Here is a 22487-nt window from a genome sequence, read left to right on the forward strand (position 1 = left end):
GGTACTACTACTAGAAATACCAGATGCAGTCAATAGCACTAACCATGCTCAATAATGAATGTGATTGCATGCATTAGGCAGACTTTTGACACATCAAATGAAAACTGCACACCAAGCCTCTTACCATCTGGATTTACAGACATTAGGCACTTTGTTATTTGACTGATTTTTTTTTCCAGATTCTGGAGTTCTCCTTCTTTCCCCAACCAGACTAACTGTTTTCAGCAGCTAATGCAGGTCAGCATTCATCTGCTGCTTAGGATTACTTCTAAGAAATTGGGTATTCTCTTTAGATTCTGCCTCAATTTAATGACATCTACTAGGTATTCTCAGAGGATGCTTTACCTCCTCAGCATTCATTATCCCCCACTCTGTTCACAAAAGAAATATGGTAGAGGTTCCCAGAACTTGTTTCATCCCTGTCCTTTGTCATTCCTTCCCTCTGATAGTTTCAAAATGAACTGTACAAATCCTTTCAAAACAGACTTTTTGTGCAGTAGTCCCGTAGTATAAGCAAGCAGAAGAGATATAGGGAACTGGGACTTCAGCCTGAGGAGATTCTAACCCAACTTCACTTCCTAGACAAAACCCTATTAATGCTTTGAAAACGGTAGTCTATAATCAACGCATCTTCAGGCTCTGTAGCCAAGGCTCATGTTTTGTATCTAAAACAAGTTTTTTTCCTGTTGAACACAGTGTGAAGTACAAGACTCCTTTGAATACTTTGTATTATGTTTGTATCCCACTCTTCTCCCTGTCCCATGGCTCTGGCATTCTTACGTGGAACAGGAATGGGTGGTAGAGTACTCTCGCACAAAATGTGGGGTTTGCCCTCTCAGACACAGATAGCTATGGGAAACAGCTTTTCCACCTTACTTGTGAGTAGTATGATGAGTATGCTATTAAAAAAAGGTGTGTTAAGCTTCCTTTGTCAGATGTAGTTCAAAATGTTTGCTTTATTTCCTACTGTATTTGAAATGGAACTCATGCTGCCTAAGCTAGCTAGCTAAAAGTAAGGAATCTAGTTCAAAGGTACGGTCTCAAATTGCATCTAACTTCAGGGTAACTACAGCTGATAGAGAGTGTAGCAACACTGCACTCCCTGTGCCCACAACTATGTGCTGCCACCACATTTCTCATATTAGAGTTGGAATTTGATCCAATTCATTTGTAGCTACACAATCAGCTGATCCAGCTGAAAACTACCTCACTGCAGAAAGTTCTCTGTTGGATCATATCACTATTCTGACTCACCTTGCAATTACATCCTAAGCAAGTAAGAAGGCACGTCTGGGGTCTGTGTTTCACCAGACTGGGTCAAGAAAAAACAGCTTATCCAGGGAATTATTCAAATGTTCTGTTTCAGACCTCTCTCTGGAGATGATGTCTGCAACAATCTGACTCTACTGATTTTACAGAAGAGGTCATCTGCCCAAGAGATGGGGGGATTTCCTCTGACTTAGGACTTTTCTCCAGACAGCCTTATTGCAAGTTTTTAGCAGGGTGTTTTTTAAAAATATGTGCTACTTTTGTCCAAAGTTAGCAGTCTCAGCTGATTAATGCAGACACATCTTTCTTTGCATACTTCATTTCTATATAGTACTGTTGTTCAGATACTGAGATAAAAGCATGTATTCAGTTAATTGCCAGTGCAACTCACTTTCTGAATTTTATAGATGTCATACTTTTAAATTTGCTTAAGTGTATGTTTAATTTTGTTGTTTATTTATATGTTTCATCACTTTTTAAATGATGATAGGGGCTTATCCGTACCAAGGTTAGGTCTGGATTCTGGTGATATACAGTGATTACTTTCCCTATAGCCTTCTGGTAAGAAAGTGAATTTAGGAACAGCAACTTATATATTACAATCTACTAGAAAAGTTCTGATACTTTTTACCACCACTCAGCTGACACACATCTGCATTAGATAACTGTATTTCTCAGAGGACGACAAACATGTTTGACACATGGAGGGGAAGCAATTCCAGTTTACTGGAAGAGTTGTCTATTTGGTGTGCCCATTTATTTTATCATATATTTGTTTGCTAGCTGCTGCACTGTACAGATAAGGTGCATAGCTCTAGGCAGAGTCAGGTCAGTACACTTTTAGCAAGGAGACAGGGATGAGTCACACTGACCTCTATTTTAACTGCATTTTCATTATAATCCACAGTGTATGTTGCTGTCAGAACTGGAAGCTAGTCAGAGAAGAAAATCAAAGAGGAAGGCTCAGAAAGCAACAAGTGTCACCAGTCCATTTATTCACAGCTTTTGTCTTCGACATGATAAGTACAAGATGTTTTGGATAGCAGTCAAGGTGCTGTAATGTGTAACAATATGATATGACTGAGACAAAATTTATCCCAGTCACAGACCACATGTAAATGTTCTAAGTACTGGGCTCCAGTGATTTAATTCACATCTATAATCAATTGTACACGTCCTAATATTTTGCAAGTGTCCAAGTTGCACATCTTACTTTCATATTCTTACCTATTTCCTTATATAAAGAGAATATATTAAAAGTGCCCATACTCTGGTGTCCTCTGTTATACAGTAAATCAGGCTAAAATTACTTATTTGTCCTTTTTAGCCTTAAAATTTATAAAGTATGCACATCGGGTTATATGAAGTTCATAGCTGGAGTCCCCTGAAATCCATGTAATGTTAAAACTAGACTAGTATTCAAACAATAAACTTTATAAACCAATTAATTTTTCCCTGACCACATAAAAAAATTTAGTTTACAATTTCCAAGTTAATATTTGCACATGTAGATGCCAAAAACAAGCAGTCATGTCTTCCTCAATCTCTGTATTCAAAGCAGTACTTACAAATCAACTCACATGAAGTGGTATTTGTATGTTTACACTGCAGTTCTGTTAAATGACTTTGGATAACAAGTTCATCTGAGTCAAATACAACAACTTGTTTATACTATTTGCTTTATAGTGATATATTGTCATATAAGAATCAGATATCCTGGAAGCTGCTGGCTGCTGGGACTTCTGGGTGCCTCTGGATGCCTGAGCTTCCCTGGGGATGCTGTCAGGAGCGTCATTCTGTGTCCATTTCCTGACATTGCCACAGGGAACCACTTGACTTGTCCTGACACTTTTTTTGGCACAAACACCTGTTCTCAGTGTGGCATACTGACTACACCCAATATGGTCACCTATTCTTGCTGGTAACTGAGAGCACTTTTCAACCAATGATGAGGTTAAAATTAATCTTTTCTTCTCTACCACTCTTCTAAGAAGGAAAATAAAAACTTATCCACACTAGTAAGATCTTAATTGGCCAACTACGCAGTTAATTTGTGATGCTCATTTCAACACCGCATTGACAAAGCTTAGAAGCTACAATGGTTTGAAGAGAGAAGTGAAATTTAGGTAAAAAACCCCATGTAATTAAGATAGCAGAAAGACACAGAATTAACATAGTAAATACAGAACATGTTTGGGAAGGCTATAATGTTTAAACTAACTTACAACTGTTATATAGAGATGAAATTTGGGCTCAGATTATCCCATATTAGCCCACTATGTAGTTTCTTGTACTTTCCTCTGAAGTATAAGGTTAGCAAAAACTGCTGAATTAGTTTGTTCAATTCTGTGTATTAATTCTTTTGTCTATATTTTTTAGTTGCAGGATTCCCATGATGGGTTATATTTTTGACTACCTGAAGATGGAAAGGACCTGTGAATACATAATATGAATGCTTTCTATAATCTTGCTAGCATGTAAATGGTCCTGTTTTGCCAAGTACTCATTTTCCATGCACATTAAACTGTTCCTGGGTCCAGTGGGAAGGTATTTTGAGGCTGAAAGATGAACATCCAATTCCATGCCTTGGTGAGGAAAGGAAGAGAGACTGAGTTTTTGTATGGCACATCTATTCAACTTTTACCTCAAGGCCCATGAACTGAGCCCATCTAGGTGTTTTCAACATTGAGATGACCTAACCCACCCTAAAGGAGGTAGACATGGACTCTTGAAATCTTTTGAGACTAAAAAAATAGCATTGCAAAGGTATATTCTGACCCACTTCTGGAATTCTTTCATCTGCATATGCATGTGTTGAAGGCGTTTGGGCTGAGTGGCCATGGTCACCTTGTTTAGCTGTGGAAATGAGCATAAGGCTACGTGCGTGCTGCCCAAAGCAGTGAATGGCATCCCCAGGCTGGCACAGGCTGAGCATGTATCAGGATGGTGGGTGCAAGCTGCACTTTCGGAGGGCCATGTCACAGCAGCATAGCTCAGACTGAGGATGTGTCCCCTCCCAGAGCAAGTCCCTGCAATGCTCCCAGTGCTGGCTTTGCATCCCTGTGTCTGCCTGCAGGGAGGCTTGTACAGTAAAACACACATCCAAATCTCATCCTTCAGTCTGCCAGATGTCTTTTTAGGTTCCAGGAAGGCATTCCCCCCTTTTCAGGTGTGGACCTTAGTCTTCCTTGTGTACTGAGGATGGAATTTATTGTAACCTACCAAATCGAACCGCTTCCCGAGAGGTGGCTGTTGGGCCTCTGAGATGGGGGTCTGGGAGTATTCCCACCAGACAGTCACTGGCCAGGCTCCCAGATCTTAGACACACATTTCTGTATTTTTCACTTTTGTGGGCTATGCCTGCCGGTTTTGTCTGACGGTCACCAACAGGGCTGGAGATGACATGCCAAACCACGGGGACCTTCCTCACGTGGGAGGGGGCAGCTGCGGGACAGCTGAGGGCCGCGGTTGAGGGCTGGGCCCTGCCCGCCCGGGGACACCCTCGGCAGCGCCGCCGCCAGGCTCACCCGCCCCCCCTCCGGGCCGCCCCCGGAGGCTCTGCCGTGCCCCGGGGAGCCCCTGTGAGGAGGAGGGAGGAGCGCCCAGCGCCATGTGAGCAGCTGGCGGCGGGCGGCGGCCGCCGAGGAAGACAGATGGGGTGAGAGACAGCGAGAGGTCCGGCTGTCAGCGCGACCTCGGCCCCGCCACGGAGGGAGCCCCTCCTCCCGCGCTGTGCGCTGCTCGCTCCCTGTCCCGGGGAACCATGGCGTCCAGCGAGGAGGACGGAGGCGGCAACGGCGCGGTGGAGGAGAAGGAGAATGGCAAGAAGAGGAGGCTGGGCGCCCTGGCCACTGCCTGGCTCATCTTCTACAACGTCGCCATGACCGCGGGGTAAGCGGGCGCGCCGTGAGGCGGCAGCGCGGCGCCTCTGGGACACGTTTCCGCACCGCTGGGCGGTAGCGCCGGGCGGGGCGAGCCAGGTGCGGCTTGGCCTAAGTTGAGGCGGGGACCCGGCAGGCTGGGGTAGGTGTGGGGCAAGCCGGGTGTGAGACCCGGGGGCGCAGGGGAGCCGCCGGGAGCGGGGTTAGCCCTTGTCTGCCGGGCATTGCCTAATACGGTACAGCGCTGTCAGCCGCCAGCGCGTCACACCGAGCCCGCCGCAGAGGTTAAGTATAGCCGGGGTAGGAATGCCGGCCCGGGGAGCCACGCAGGCCGCGTCCTGGGCACAGCCGCCGCCCCTCCGCTGTCCCTCACCTCCGAGCCGGCTCCCGCCCCGCTGTGGGACGGGGATGCCGCCCGGCCGCGGGGACACGAAAATGCCCCTCGGTGCTGGGGGCTGGGGGTCCCGGACCGGCGGTCTCGGGCGTTGAGGGGTCTCGGGGCGAGCTGTCCCGGGCTGCCATTCCCCCCTCGGGCTGGCTCTGGAAACTCACGCTCCGGGTTACCGTGTGCTCGTTCAGGTCTGTGAGCCCGGGATCCCAGTGAACAGAGCTGGCACCGGCTCCCTGCGAGGTAGAAATTCCCGAAGCCGAAGGTGGTTCTCGGCTCCAGCCTGCGTGTAGTGATGAGCAGGGGGTGACTGGAAGGAGAAAGAGATGGAATAGCCCCAGGGTCTCCTTTGAGCTAGTGCTCCATACTACAGTGCTTTGCTGTCAGGAAAGTGGGTATCAGTTTTGAGTAGCAGATCGTAAGAGCTCTCGGGTTTACCTTGTTAGTGCTTGGAGCACTTCCTGAAAACTTGTCACGGTCACTTAACTCTCAGGGAAAACAACTAATAGTTGCACATGCTTAAAAGAAAACGAAGAACAATTTTATGACTTCTAGGCTGACATTCCTCATGACATTCAATGTTATCTTGGTTACCAGTGGGTGAACTCTCTGCCATTTGAATCCTGTAGAGCTGAACTGATTGGCTGTAGTCGAAGCAGGAGTTCAAGCATTGTTGCAGAACGCCAGGAATATGGTTGTAATGGCTTTCCTCTCACTAGCAGCTGTGAGTCTTGAACATGTATTCAAGTCTGTTCACACATTGCAGCAGCACCTTCTGAAAAGTGCTTTTACTGTAGTTTTTTTCTGGCTGGCAGGTTAATGTTACCTCATTGAATCCTCAGCCTCATGGTCCATGTGTGAAGTTGCTAATTAACTCTGACTCTTAGATGTCTGCAGAAGATTATCAAACCATATTAATTCTGACCTTAGGTGCTGACTGATTCAATATCTCCTACTTCTTTTTCTTCCATATTCCATTAATATCAAAATGGATTAAGACATGAGAAATTGCATAATTTTTGTGGAAAAGGAGAAATAAGAGAGAGGAACAAATTATTGTGATCTTTATGGATAGGGCTTTTCTGAGATCCAAAGCCTCTGACAACTAAATAAATGGATCTACAGAAATTAATGTTGAAATAAAAGTTTTCACAGTCTTTGCTCCTAGGTGTATTCCAAGACTACTTCTCTCTGCAACCCTTTTGTTACAGAATGAAGTGCAGAAAATGGCTTGTTAAACTAGATGCATTATGAATGCATTATGACCTCTCATGCTAGGGTTAGGACAGAGCTGTTGCTGACACCTTTTATGCTGCCAGCTGGATGCAAAACTCACTGTCACCTTCTTCTTCTTGATCACTTCACTCTAAAACAGAGCAGCTTTACTGCGAAGCAGTACCAGTGATACTCCAGTAATTCCTCATTTCCACAGTGGTGGGAAGCAACCTCAAATTACTACACTCAGATTTAAAATCCATTATAAAATCTAATTAACATTTGCTAGGGCAAATTTTGGAGCTCTATCAGGTTGGATTAATAGGCTTAAAGTAGAGGGGAATCATTCCTACCATATGGGGAAGCCTGACTGGCTGTATGTGATTTTGAAATGTCATCATGAAATGCTGGAACAGGCCATGCCAAGTGACTGCAGCAGCAGCAAGCACTGTGTGTAAGAGCTGTTAAGGAGATGATACTGAAGTACATACCATCCGAGGCGAACAGGGAGCTGTCACGATCCATATGAACCTCATACCATTACAGCACAGCAGGTCTGACCAAAGATCAGTATTTCCTGGTACCCTGTTTCCAGTGATAGCCATTGCCTTATGCTTACTGTATAAACAGGAGGTGTGTTAAATATCTATCCAGGGGGTTATATAAATATTTCTCCAAATGTTTGTGTGCTCTCTGACTCTGCCGCTTGAGTATTTCTCACATCCCTCTGCTTTGTCACTTGGGCCCCTCCTTAGCCAGAGCTCATGGAGCTGTACGGCATGCTTGCTGTGGCTTTATGTAGAATGAAAGGATTAAGTAATTGTTCCCTCTATCATCAGACAAGAAGTTAAGCTAGCTGTCTTAAGCTTTTTATTTTAACTCTTAATATAGTCACCCATAGCTCTGGTTATGCTCATAAGCCGGTATTAATGTTTTTACTTTCTTAATCTTTGTGGACTGAAACCTCAAGGTTCAAGGCACCTTGGTAGCATGATGGTTGTAAGAATGTGGTATAGCTCTGTGTTAAGGATGGAACATATAGTACACTGTTTTGAAAATAATATAAAATAATAATATAAACATGGATTAGTTATGTGGAAGGAAGGATTTGCATGTGCTTTGGGTTATAGTACCGGGTCTGGGCCGGGTGGTGGGGAACAACCCACCACAGTTTAGAAATTTTATGGGTTTTTTTTTTAGTCTCAATATCCACTTGAGATATAAATTCCAGTTTGATTAAAAAGTACTGTTAGTTTTCTTCTTTTACATTGGAAGGGTTATCAGTTTGTAGCAGTCAAATGTGCTAGTTAAATATGCTTGCCTCTGGAAGCCAAGAGTCTGATTTTCAGAAATGGCTTCTCAACACTTTTGAAAACAGACTTGTAATGGTAACTTCACATGGACAATCACAAACAGAAGCATTCAGATTACTGATCAGTTCTGAAAGTTATGAGTTGAGGGGCCATGAAAAATGTAAAAATTATGTGCATAGGTTCTGGTCCTTTATTTATACAAACCTTCTACCTAAAACAAGTGACTTCAGTGCCAAATTCATCCCATGCTTCCAAACAACAGTAATTCACAGTAAAAGTGCATGAGGATCTAAAAGAAAAAATATTTCAGTGACTAATTCACTAATTTCACTGCTAGTGAAAAGTCAGATGAACCCATGGTTTTGTGGGGCCCCCAACAATTCAGGTCAGTCCTCTGAAGGTAACCAGGTCATTCTCAATCCTTTTCCAAGTAAAGAGAAAAGAGAGCACAATATTTACATAACATTATATAATATTTATGTCTAAAAATATTTTTAATAATCTCTCGAGAACACTGACAAATGAAGAGGCAAAGATACTCTGTGGAGAAATTATTCTACTCAATTATTTACAGTGGATGGATATTTTTAGAATTCTAATTTGAAATGTATCCATTCTCTTTCTTTTGTAGGTGGCTGGTATTAGGTATTGCCATGGTGCGGTTTTATGTACAGAAAGGAACACATAGAGGCTTATTCAGAAGCGTTCAAAAGACGCTTAAATTTTTCCAGACATTTGCTTTGCTTGAGGTAAATTTTAAGCATTAGTTTGGTTTACTGGATGCTGTATATCATAGGCAAAACACATTAATAACCCAGATTTAATACCAAAATATTAGATTAGTGCTTAAAGCCCTTTTAACTCTATTATTTACAAAAGTTTTTTGGGGGGCAGGGTGGCTACTTGAAAGAAATGGGCACACTTATTTCAAACTTAATTCTGCTATTTCTTTAAATCAAATACTGCTTAGGAACTGCTTTATATGAGAGTCTTTAAATAAAAAGGCAAAATCTCTGAAGACCTTCACTCCAGCAGATCAATTGTGTAGTGTAGTAGAGCTCTCATCTCCATCTCCAAAGGTGATAGCTTCTCTCTTGCTGTTTATATTGGACTCATTATCCTTCTGTGCCTTTTCTGCTTCTGCTTGTTTCCAGACTGAATTCACATGCCCCATATAATCTGGTTCTGTGCATGTTGTGTAAAATATTCTTTAAATAACATGACTTCTGCTAACGATGCACTAGGGGTCTCAGTTTATGATACATCCATAGATATCTATATCAATCCATCTATATATATCTATATAGAGTGTATCGAGCACTTGCAGTGCTTTCCCAGGCACAACAAAGAGTGCCTATCTACATTTTAACTTTTTTCTCAATCTCTTCACAATAAAAAAAAGTTCAAGCAACTTCTAAAATCATGTGGCCAGCTATGTATAGGCTTTTATTCCAACTTTCACAATAAATCATTTTAGTAAACACTGTCAAAATAATGAAAAACCCTCTATATACTAAATATTACTGACCAGAAAATACAATAAATCTGAAGCTTCATTGTTGTCATTGGAAAAAATATGCTATTAAGCTTACTAGTTGAAAAAGTAAATGTTTTGTAAGTATCCAAATATGTAATACATACAATTAATTAGCAAAAGAAATCTTTTTCATGACACAGATCAGATACTGATCTACCACAGCATTAATTTCCAGGCTCTAATGTTTATTTCTTTTAAAGACTGTTAATTGGAGACAAATACCAGTTCTCCTTCAGAATTAAGCCTAGGTTTATAGTAATATCAAAAGGCCATGTATATACTGTAGAAAGTGACATACTGTACACCAGTAACCTCTAACTTATTTTTGTTTACAGGTAGTCCACTGTGCAGTTGGTGAGTTCTTTGTTTTAGTTTCTCCTGTAACTAATTTAAAACATGAATTGTGGGACAGAGATAACATGTTTTTCTTTTTAAGGAATAGTTCGCACATCTGTGCTTGTGACTGGGGTCCAAGTGAGTTCAAGAATCTTCATGGTGTGGTTCATTGCACATAGTATAAAACAGGTATGTGTGTGAACAAGTTGTGTTTTGGTTGTTTTTAGAGAGAAACTATTAATACAGTTCTCATTTCACAAAGATCAGTTTAAAAATTAAGGACATTCCTACAGACAATACTTCGATACTTGAGTGTAACTTTGGAAGCTGGGGTTACAGGATGGAACTTGCATGCTTCTACCCAGGAGACTGGGCCTGGGTCTTAGCTGTTATCAGCCATCCTTGGCATTATGCTGGCTGTGGTCTGCCTAAGTGAGATCTATGACTATGATCTATGATCTGTTACTTACCAGGAAATCTACCTCAGTGTTATTCCATTCTTTTTCACAAACTTGAATTAGCACTTACTGAATTAATCTAAATGAAAATGCCTATATGAAAATGTATCTGGATATACATGGTTGTGATTTTGCGATTTATTTTGGGAACCCTTTCAAGTTTTGAATGTTATAGCAATATTAACATTTGATGTAACGAATGCTGCATTTTTTCATTAAAAATATGTAAAGTCATCCAGCATTCCACAGAGACACTTAAGGTCCTGTATAAATTACCATAGTTTATGTGCCTGACTGTAGTTGGTTATTGTACGTCTAGTTTTTTTTAGCAGAATGAAACAAGAAGACTCCTTACAGCAAGTAGATAGGACATTCAGTTCAGTTTCTGAGGTCTGCTTTTTGTGGAGGGCATGTGAGAATTAAGTAATAGATTCTGAGTTAGTGCTCCTGAATAAAATCTGAGCCATTAAACTGTCTCACCAGCAGATGGCATATACCTTTCTGCCGATGAAATACAGTACCTGCCTCCGTTGTCAGATATGTTTTTTTTTTCAGTTCACAGAAGACTCATTATCTACGCTTCATCTTTTCTTTTACTATTGCTTTTCTTAACATGGAGTAGGCTTTTTTTGGGTTTAGTTTGTTTGGGTTTTTTTAGTCTGTTTTCATTCTTCCCTTAAGGTAAAATGTCTACAAGATTAACAAGTTTTTTTAACATGAGCCCTGGAACACAGTGCTGGATTTTGCCGTCTAGTTTTTATCTGCAGTGGATTAAATCTTTAGTATATCCAGAAATTTCTTTTGTCTCCTCTGTTTTCAGTACAGTAGGTCAAGCTCTGTCTGAGAAAAAATACATCTGACTGTATGTGTGATTTTATTCCACACTGTTATTGCTTAGCAGGCATGAATGTTCAGGGTCACTTTAGGTGGTGAGAGGCATGTTAGTGATGATAGCCAGACACAGATCTCTCTGCTTGACTGGAGATTTGCAAGGCAACAGATAGGAATTCTCTGCATACTTATTTAAAGCTCTTCTGCTTGGATTTAGCACTGTGACACGAATCCAAGTTTGGGTTATCAATGTTTGTCTCTAATCGCATGAGACTAAGAACAGCCTAATTCTGTCTTTGCCTTTGCTTACTTGTTTGGATGTCTTTGCACTTCAGTTGTTGCTATTTGTGACTGTGGTGGTATTTTTATATCTCCTTTTCTTTTGTGATGTTGCTGAGGTCCTTCCACTAGAAGCGTACCTTCTTTGAGAGGCATACTGAGGGCACAATTTTATGAGATGAGCATTTACAGTTCTTCTTAACTTTTGACAGAGTTGCTCATTTTCAATGTCTTTGAGATCTATTAAGCTTTGCCACTTCGTTGCACTTTATTAAATAAATTGGTTTCACTTTTTTGTAATTAAAAAAAAAAAACAGCTGTGTTACTTTATTTTATTTCACAAACATCCCTGGAGCTTTTCAGCCTTCAGGCATGGAAGTATATTACAAAATTCCTCCCCTTTTAAAGAAAGCAAAATTACTTGGGTGTAATTCTTCTCAGAAGATAGTGTTTGTAATAGATCCCCATGTACCTTCTCCTTATTTGGGGAGTTTAGTTTATTTGTTCAATTAGAGTGAAAAAGGACCAATGTTTTGAAACAGCAGATACGTGTGCTACCTACTAATGAGGCAGTTTAATGACTCAGAACTTAAATCTTGAGCAGGATTGTTGAGTGAGTTTACTCAAAGCTCCTGATCTACCAACTACTCTTCTTTTAGTGACCCACCTGTGTTTCAGTGCCTTAACTATCTTACTACTCCCTGAAGTCTGCCAAATTTGATCTTTGTGACTAAGTTCCAGTTAGTAATACTAAGTTATACTAAGAATTTTCTTTTGTGTAATGTTTCTTGGAGATGTGCATTATATGGTGAGGAATAAGGAAAATAAAAACAGAAGAATCTAGGAGATAGAGTAATAAAATCTAGGCTGGGTAAAAACTGATTATGCAAGCAGTGTTGTTTTCTTCTTGCTATTTTGAGGAGTAAGACAATAGACAAGTAAATTAACTACAAATAGAAAGAGGGAGACAGATAGCATGGTGAAAATGCAGCTAAAGAATAAAGTGGAGGAACAAAGGGTTTTATATGTTGATATGTGCATAATGGGTATGGATTGCTCAGTTTGCAAAATGTCTGTATATTACTAAATACATATGATGAAGAACTGTACCTGGTAATGGTTTCAGCATACCACTTTGATGCCAAAATTTTTTTCATTTAGAAGTTGTTAGTTCTGTTCCATATATCTTAAACAGAAGTCTGTTGCAGTTTGCACAGAAAAGAAGTTTAAGGATGAAGAAAGTGTTGGTTCTTTATACTTCTGCAGATCCAGAATGAGGAGAGCGTTATACTTTTTCTGGTCGTATGGACTGTGACAGAGATTACTCGATATTCCTTCTACACATTCAACCTGCTCAACCATTTGCCATACTTCATTAAATGGGCCAGGTGGAGATGTCTTGCACTTCAGTTTCTCATGGTTCTGTGCATGTTAGTTTCACGCATGCTGAGCTAACACACAGGAGAGCAGATGTTTGAGCTTTGGTTATGTGTCAGCAGGCTGCAAGTCAGTTGCTTTCTGTACTTGGGATCATTGTTACTTCCTTTAAAATGTTAAAAATATTTTAGCTGACATTTTGGGCTGTGATTTGTTCTTTGCTTTGTGTGTCTCACAGTTTGAACTCTGCTTTTTTTATCTTTTGAGTGATCTTTTAACTTACAGTATGACTCCTTAAGATGCTTTTGAATGCAATGCCCAAAATTAAGCACCTGTGCTAGTCTTTGTGGATTTCAGGTCTTTGAAAATGTGGGAGTTGCTGTCACTCTAATCTATATGCATATAATTACTTCATATTATTAGTCTGCTTTATTAATGCTTTTATAAGGTTACATTCATGTTAAATATTGATTTAGTCTAGCCCTCTTAGTATGTTCCATATCAAAACTGCTTTGATTTTGAGGCATACTTTAGGTTGGGCTACTAGATCAGATGTATTGCAGAGACTGCGTGTTTAGCAGGAGACTTAATTGGAAGAATAATACTTGAAAGTCATTATTTGAAAAATACGTGTAAGAAAACCAGACTTACACTGTTAGAAGGAAAATATCTTAACTCTCTTTAGCCCAACTCTTGTTTAAAACAGAGTTTGTTTATTTTCCATTATTTTTCCTGTATTTCCTTGATTTTTGGTTTATAGATAATGCAGCTCTGATGCTTCTAATGCACTTTTTCATGCCTGATATCTATATTCATTCTTAAAATATATATTATGTAGTTAAATCACCTATTATCTAGGGTGGTAGGCTTGGTTATGTTTAAGCAGTAAATGGCAAACTTAAAAATAATCAGGGCAAGTTTCATTAACAATTTTTTATGTAGGCTTCAAAGAGAGAAAAGCATTCAGAAAGCACTACTTTGACAGTTAGATACACTTTTTGCCATGAAGTTGGTGTATCTTGAATAACAGATATTTTTGTTGTTGTTGTTGTTATTATAATAGACAATAGGAAAAACAAACATTCTCACAGCAGGGATATGTGATGAAACTATAAACAAAACATTTGAAAATGTATTGTCTTTTCATAGGGTCCAAAATATCTCATCAAGATTTTTGGATAGTCAAACAGCACAACTGGGCATAAATTCTGTACTCCAAGGGAGCTGGAAATTTCTGATCTTTAGCTTATAATTATAACATATTTGCCTGTCATTGTTTAAATAGGTTAGGTGAGTATAGGTATACTTTGAGTCCTCTAAGGCCAGCTGAGGAGGTTTTTTGTAGGGTTGCTGCTGTTTTGGAGCTCATCTCTATTGGTAGCAGAGTGTACACTGTACCCTCCTCTGTATGACAGCTGTCACTGCTGTTCCCTGCATTAACGTGTGAGCTGCTCCTTAGGAGAAGCTGCATCTCCATGGTGCACTACACATAAGGACAGCACAAACTCTACTGATTACGTTTTTCATCTGTCACCACCTGTGTGGCCTGTAGCATTCAAACCACTTTTTTTTGTTTGTTTGTTTTGTTTGTTTTGTTTTTTAAACGGAATGCAAACTTTATTTGATTATATTCTTCCCATTAAAAGGGATCTGATAAATTTCTGACACTCTAATTTCCTATATTTTCTATTTTTCTGGGTTTTTCAATTTCCATTTCTGTTAGCAGCTAAAGTAGTAATATTTGGATTTCCCGTGTAGCAGTGGGTAAAACAGGCTTCTGATGTTCCTCAATGCTTTTGTTAACTTGAAAGAAATTATAATACATGGAGCTTACCCATTGTGCATGCACTGTGACCAAGCTATTTAGGATCATGACAATTTGGGATCCAGTCTTGGTCTGAATCTTTTTGGTTGGAGAAAGATCAATAAGTTAGAAAAAAAAAAGACATTATTGGAATTTACACATTTGCAGGGTTTTTTTTTACTTTTTATTATTAAAAAGACGTAGAAATATTTTGATACTTCACGTTTTTAAATTAAAAAGACTGAGGAATGCATTCTCTCTAAACCTATGCAATGATATCCAAAGTGATTGAAACTGGTATTCTCTGCCAAGTCAGGATGTGGTCATTGATTTTGGTGCAGAAACTACTGTAATACATTGCTGTGCCACTAATAGCAAGAGAAATTTTTAATTCAAGAAGTATTTCTCACCTTTTTTTTTTTTTTTTTTTAATGCAGATACAACTTTTTTATCGTTTTGTATCCTGCTGGAGTTGCAGGTGAACTGCTAACCATATACGCTGCTTTACCCTATGTGAAGAAAACAGGGATGTTTTCACTGAGACTTCCCAACAAATACAATGTCTCCTTTGACTACTATTACTTCCTTATTATTGTCATGTTATCCTACGTACCATGTAAGTATTACCTAACTGTAGTAATGTTAACAACGTAATAATCAATTATCAGCAATGCTGGAAACACTGCCTACAGTTAAATTTGCTGAACAATTTCAGCTGTGAAAGTCTGCCTTTTGTTGTTCTCAGCTTTGCTGGGCTTTAGTTATGTAGACTGAAATTTTCCATTCTGTTATCTGCCTTAGAACATAAACTGTCTTTAAAAAGTGAGTGAAAATGCTAAAAGCATTTCCAAGATGTGGACAAAGTAAAAAAACCTTTTTGCTTACACACATACATTTCTGTAACTGTGATGCTGAGAATTTCAGAATGTGCCTGTGCAATTTTGAAACAATGACTTAAAAATTTCACTGCAAGCTTCACCAGAAATTTGCCTTGTTTTTATTGCTATTAATATCCATTTATGTGTCACCTCTAAAGGTCACCATTTAGCATGCTTGAGAAAAACTTGAAGCAATATTATTCAAGATTTCATTTTCATAGAAACCCATCCCCCAGACCTTTCTGAACATTCTTCAGAAGTTTAACCAGATTGTCCTCGTAACTCTGGAAACCAGAAGCCACGGATCATTAGCTAACCAGAGCTCAGTTTAGAGAGACTGTTTTTCACTTCCAATGTTACATCCACTGGTAGCTGATCAGTGTAGACAAGGAGAAAGCAACCTGATTCAGATACAGCACCATGAATGGGGCTAGAGCAAACTAAGCAAATAGGATATTCTAGATAGTTTGGGCAATGAAGCTGGAAAGAAGGCAAGACACTAGGGAAAAGCATTGATAAGCAGAAAAAATGAACTTAAAGGGGTCTACAATCTGCTTCCATATAAGGTATTCCTTTAAGAGTTTACCTTAAACATGGACTTTCAGTGTACACACACACTGAAGTTTTTTCACAAGAAATCATGAACATCAACAAGAGAGATTTATATAAGTAAAAAATGTCCTGAGCTATTGTAACTTACTAGCAGTTTTACAACTGTTTATATAACGTAATGCTTCAGGAATAAATCCAATTTTTTGTCCATTAAATCTAAGGATCAAATTTATCAGCAGGACAATAATATAATAGATTTTAGAGGGCCAGAGGAGATGGAGCTCCTCAGTTTAGACCTGAACAAGTAGGGGTAAATTTCTATCCTCCTCAAAGTTTTAATTCAAACATGCTTACTTTAACACAGTTTTAGAGACTTCAGGCACTGCTGGAAAGTGTTCCAGTCCTATCTATACAAAAAAATTGTTGGAGGGAAGTTCCTGAACAGGGGGTGTACATTCAGGGGGGCCTTGTCTGACATGTGAGTATTTACTGGCCTGCAAGTCACTGTAATGTTCATGACTTTTCACCTTAACCAACTGCAGCACTGTCTGCCGTAGTTTTTCCTCAGTTCATCGTTCCACAAAATTGCATTTTTGTGTTATGTGATCTGTTGCATTTTTAAATCTAATTTGCTTTCTTTTATGCTTTGATCAAGTATTTCCACAGCTCTACTTCCATATGCTACGGCAGAGAAGAAGGGTGCTTCATGGAGAAGTAATTGTGGAAAAGGACGACTGAATCAAGCTGTGTAACTATGGTGCTTTTAGTGGAAAAAAAGAGGGTAAAAACCGAAATTTCCTATGATTTTTCTGAGTCCAAGTTTTAAAACATGGAACAAGAATAAACAACTGTTCATAAAATAGCATGGACTGTATTATTTTTACAATTAATTTATATTCAGATGAACCTTTTCATCCTTGGTTTCACTTTGATTTTTAGTTGATCCTATCTTCAGATTAATTATTTTCTTATTTTCAATAGGTTCACAAATAGATTTAAGAATTGGGTTAGCTGGCTACTGTACTTTCTGTTCTGAGAGGTCTGTTATGATCTTTAGTAATCAACAAGAACAGGAGAGTTGATAAGTTGCACTGAAAGTGAGTCTTCTGGAAAACAGAGCACAATTAGGTAATAAAGTTTTTCATAGACTATGTGGCTTAAATGTTATTTAAGCTGTGTATTAAATAATACCTTTCCAGTTATAAGTTCTGTTAGCATCTTGTTCAATATATTTGGAAATACAGGATCACACTGTAGAATTCCAGAATGACTATTGAGAAGAGCTGTATTCTTGATTGTCAGTGCAAATTTAGATCTCTCTGTATTTCTATTTGTATTTTTAAAGATACGTAGAATAATAGATATAATATTAGCTGGTTAAAAGTTTGTGCTAAGAAGTAGACTCAATGTGCCCACCTTCCTCTGGTCAGGGGCTGGAACAGGAATCATTTGCAGAGGAAGGATGATGGTCAGCATGTTTCCTATTCTACCTTAACATATTTATGAAGAAAAAATATGCTATTGCATTTAGCAGCTACATCTATAGTGAGATATTTATCTTCTTATAAATAGCTATGTGGGATAAAGTATAACTGAAGTAGTGTCTTAAAATATAAATTGTGCTTTGAATCATCCCATTGTGCAATTTTAATTGCTCCCTCCCCATTAATTGTTTGTACTGTGTTGACCTAGTTCTATGTAATGCATTCAATAAACTGCAAGAGGGATCTACAGTATATTAATAAAAGTTAAAAATGATACTACAGTATTTGATACCTGAGTGAGAGAGGTCCAATAAATGGATTAAATGTAGACAAGAATTAGAGGCAGCCTGAAAGATTCAGATAAAAGGTAATGCACTTGAGGAAACTTGGACAATTACTGGGAAAGAGAGAAGATTGAAAAGTAACAATGTAGTAAGAACCCTTGATGATGTTGGCAACGAAATTGCCTTTGGCATCAGTAATGTTAAAGGAAAAGTACATATGCAGAATTTCTACATCAGGCAGCTGGAAATCAAAATACTCCTTGTGACTGCTGAAGTAATTTCTGGAGTTTGGTCTTAGATTTTGTTTATCTCAGGAGTGAAGAACTGGGTCAATCTTCTGAAAAGTCAGAGAACAGTAACAAAATTAGTTAAAGTGAGAAGGAAGTCGGAAAGACTGAATCTTGAAGTGTGTAAAATTTTTTGTCATGTGACAAAAGCATGTAAAAGAAGAGGTTTTCTAAGTATGAATGTGTAACTAGAACTGGTTATATAAAACTAGAACAAGGAAAATATCCAGTGAGTATCAGGAGAATGATCTTACCCATGAGACCAGTTAGGTTATGGAATGACTCGGTAGGGCTTTTCAATGCATACAGTTTCTTGGAAGGTTTTAAGTTAGACATAATGCAATATTGGAAAGCAATCTTCCTTTGGCAACGATTTGAACTACATAGGCAGTTTCCATTTGTAGCTTCAATGATTCTACGATCATTCAGCTTTTTGAAAATTGTAGATACTCCTTTTTCTGGTATATCTGGTAATTTGATGAAAAAGCGAGGATGTACTATATCCCTGACTTTCTAATTCCATTTTGTGCCTCAAATTTGTGATAGTTATGCATGTCTTCATTACATGTAAATTAGTTTCCTTTTAAAAGAAGGTGCATAGTGGACTTCAGATAGTTGGTGTAATCTTTGTATTTTTAGAATAAGTTTCACACAAGGTGCTATAATTTAACTTATTCTCTGATCTATATGCAGCTACAATTATTCAAAGTTTAAAATATAACCTACATTTGCAACACTGAATTACAAAATAGTGGTGTTGCAAATGTTTAGACTAGCAGTTACATTTGTCTGAAATTCTAAGAGTACTGTTTTATAAACTTCACTTGATTTTTGATCCATGAGGAACATCATGGCAGTTTTTAGAAATATTTCTCAGTTAGCAACCAGAGAAGTATGATGAAATATGGGCAACTAAGATTAAGACTAAGTTCTGTGTTTCTTTTTTTTACTGTCAGGGCAGCTCAGTGAAGACCACATCTATCAGTTCATTGAAAATGCTTTGGATACTTTAGGGATGTGTTTTTTGAATCCTTCATCAGAGGAGTGTATCACACAAATACTATTTCTGTAACAAAAGGAACACCTGCACTCTAGTAATATATTTTAATTGTGGCTTAAGGATATTATGTGTCAGTTAAGGATCTGCTTTTATATCCTTTTGTACATACGACATGAAAAAATAAATACGGCGCTGTTTGCTAAAATCTTGAGTTTGCACTTCCGTAAAGCAACAGTGAACAAGGTAATGATAGATTCAAAAAAGTTATTTACAGCCACAGAAGAGTCTTGCTAAATGATAAGTAAAAAAAAGCTAAAAATTACTTACAGTACTGCATTCAGTGTTTCATAGACTAGAGAGGTTGCCATGTAGATTAATATGCATGCCAAGTACTTCAAAATGAACAGGCGTCATGTTCTTGTTTTAACTGAAACCTTTCACTGAAGCTTCAATGTATACATTTTATTTTAATATAATCTCAAAGGTAGTGTGAATTACAGGTAAAATCCTATTGCTATTTACTTCAGATGGGCCAGAATTTTATCTTAGGCAGGCTACTTAAACTTCAGTATAACAGCATTGCAACACTTAGCTTGTCAAATGAATGTAAGAAGTTAAGGATAATTTCCACATGGTGCTCTCTTTCCAACTTCTTTTTCACATCTGTCTGTTTTTGTCTTCTTCTCTACAATATTCCTAGTTTTCTAAAGGATTGAATTCCTCCTGTTTATGGAAGTTTAGGAATGTGTTCAAACATCAGCATCTTTTATGTTTTGATGTAGTCTTTAACAAATTGTGTGTTTTCTTAGTTGTTCTGTATGTGCCCTCTGGAATGGATTATAAATAGCATGACCTTCCGAAGCTTCTTTTTAAAATGAAAATACATAGTAAAATGCATTTGTAGGGTGATTCCTGATCATCAGGTTCCCTATTATTGGTAGTAGCATAAAAACACTGCCCTTGTTATAAACTCCAGCTGAAAGCAGTTGAATTTTTTGAGGTTCCCCCAAAACTCACATACTGCTCCCACTGGGAAAGGCTGTTCAGGGCCAGATGGGATGAATCACCTCATTTCACAGCTCTGTCCAGAATGGCTGGAGGTCAGATCTGGGTCTCCAGGCATGGGCAGTACAAAGCAGTATGAGAAATTGCATCTTCCACATTAGCTGCCAAGGGGGTCACTGAGGCCATTGTGAACAGTAGCTGCCAGACGTGATTTCTCTCACCTCTCACTACGCAGGATGTGAGAAGGGAGAAAGCTTAACATGTTCTCATACCTTCTCCCTGGGGAGCTTGTGAAATCAGCTGGGAGGATCTCTGTGCACAAAGGGTGTGTCACAGAAAAAGGTCTTTTCTGCTCTACTCAGCTATCTTATTACTATCTATCTGCCTTTATTTCTTGAAATACTGCTGTGCCAAGATAGCTATGCCACGCTGGTTTCAGAAGTGTAGTGCAAATTTGACAGCCTTAGAGAAATGGTCCAGTGTGCTGCTTCTAGTTCCCATTGAACTTAACATTTAGCTGTTTTCATAATAATTGTAATGACTAGTTAATAGGGAGGTGCATGGAGACCTCTTCTGTGATCAATGGGAACTGCCTTTTCTTATACAGAAAGAAGTACATGTATTTTAAATCTAGGTCTAGCTACTGCTCTGACTGTGGTACTTGCAGCCTTCACAGTACCTTACTTTAGTGGATATTGAATATTTATATGATTACTAAATAAACTAGAGTGAAAGCAAGTTACAACCATTACAATAAATCATAATTTAAGGTAGTTACTACATGAACAATTTTTATGAGTTCAGCTTTTACTTAATCTACATTAGGGAAAAAAGAGACTGAAAGTTAATACAAGTAAGTGTATTTTAACTCTTGCACTAGGCATGAGAGCTTAATAAAGCAAAATTTTCAGGCAAACTGGTTGCAGTTGTTTATAAAGAAGTGGTTAAATGTGTTTTTGAACAAAAAGGTTGAAAGCTTCTCTGAAAATTATATTTTATAGCATAATTTATATTTTAAAATGTGCTCAGAGTTACTGTATTATTTACTACAGTTTACAATTAAAATTCATGCTGAACATACACTTTTTATGGATTATTAACTGTAGCACATTAAAATGTTACATTCTATGTCTGTTACAATGACTAAGGAACAAACACCTCCTGTTTCTGCAAAGCTCTGTGTTCTCATGCTCAAATGATTTGCAGTATTATTAGGCACTAATAAGCTTTGCAAGGCTGTTGAAGTATCAGGTTAATGTAGCTCCTCAAAACTCAGTTTCCTGACAGCACATCTTAATAGTGGATGCTATGTTTGGTCCAGTGTCTGGTACTGGACACCACTGGTGCCATTCTGGGGACCTTGAGTGTCTTCAGTAGGACTGAAGGCTTTGCAGATATTGATTAAGTGATTTATCCTTCTGGATTAACACAAGACTGAGAAGACCTGTCTTGTGAACTTCTAAGTCAGAAAAGTAAGTCTGACAAATGAATTAAAGCTGTACCAAGGTAAACTGGAGAACCTGGATGCTGGAAAGCTTTAGCCCTCTCATAGGAACGTGCTGTCAAGCTCAGGCCTACACCTGCTTTTGAATTCTAAAATGTCACGTTGTACCAACTGAAATATATTGTCCTTTTATTCACAGCTTGCTTTCTTTTGTGTTCAGTCTTGAATGTTTTTTATGTCCTCTCAGTTGACAGTTTTGTAAAAGTGTAAGTACAGAAATACTTATTGAAGTGTATCATGTCTAGAATTGTACTTATAAAGTGTCTTAATACTGTAAATGCACCACAGCTGCTCATTATTGTTATTTTTTCTGAAATCAATTAACATTAGCAGTTTACACACACAGGAAAACAACACAATATGGTACTTTTAATAACTTATTTATTTGCAAATGTTATAAGATTTGTTGAGCTACAGATCCAGATACTTGTTTTAGAGATTGTTTATACTATAGCACTGTAGAAATTAATCATCAATTAAAAGACATGTTCTAAACTGTGCTCTGATTTTATTTTTTTACAATAGCATGTAGAAGTCAGTTCATACAAATGTCCATCATATTGCACCTGAAAACCTGAAAGGTCTCTGCTTACGAATGCATTTTTTTTTTCTGGAATTATTTCACAGATTAAACTTGAGGTCCCCTGTAACACACTTACTGTTAGCCACCCTTCCTTTTTATATTTCTTAATACATATTCCATTAAAAAAAGGTAGGTTGAGTAATAATATTGTTTTGTCAAATGACGGAAGGATATAGGATGACAGAGAATGGATGACATCTGTTAACACGTATTAAGACAACT

At 38.4% G+C, this 22487-nt stretch overlaps 1 protein-coding gene across 2 annotated transcripts; it reads left to right on the plus strand.

Moving 5' to 3' along the window:
- The first annotated feature begins 4897 nt into the window (after positions 1-4897).
- HACD1 (3-hydroxyacyl-CoA dehydratase 1) lies at positions 4898-22180 on the plus strand. Of its 2 annotated transcripts, none has more exons than XM_030444965.1 (7): positions 4898-5160; positions 8698-8815; positions 9939-9957; positions 10046-10128; positions 12774-12895; positions 15126-15304; positions 16774-22180. In XM_030444965.1, the coding sequence occupies exons 1-7, from the start codon at positions 5033-5035 to the stop codon at positions 16854-16856; spliced, it is 732 nt and encodes a 243-aa protein (XP_030300825.1). In that variant the 5' UTR covers positions 4898-5032; the 3' UTR covers positions 16857-22180. The 2 variants fall into 2 exon arrangements, with proteins under 2 accessions (XP_030300825.1, XP_030300824.1); XM_030444964.1 differs by having other exon boundaries at positions 4910-5160; positions 10040-10128.
- The last annotated feature ends 307 nt before the right edge of the window (positions 22181-22487 follow it).

The sequence above is a fragment of the Calypte anna genome, chromosome 2 (genome assembly GCF_003957555.1).
Source record: "Calypte anna isolate BGI_N300 chromosome 2, bCalAnn1_v1.p, whole genome shotgun sequence".
In the NCBI taxonomy this organism is placed as follows: Eukaryota; Metazoa; Chordata; class Aves; order Apodiformes; family Trochilidae; genus Calypte; species Calypte anna.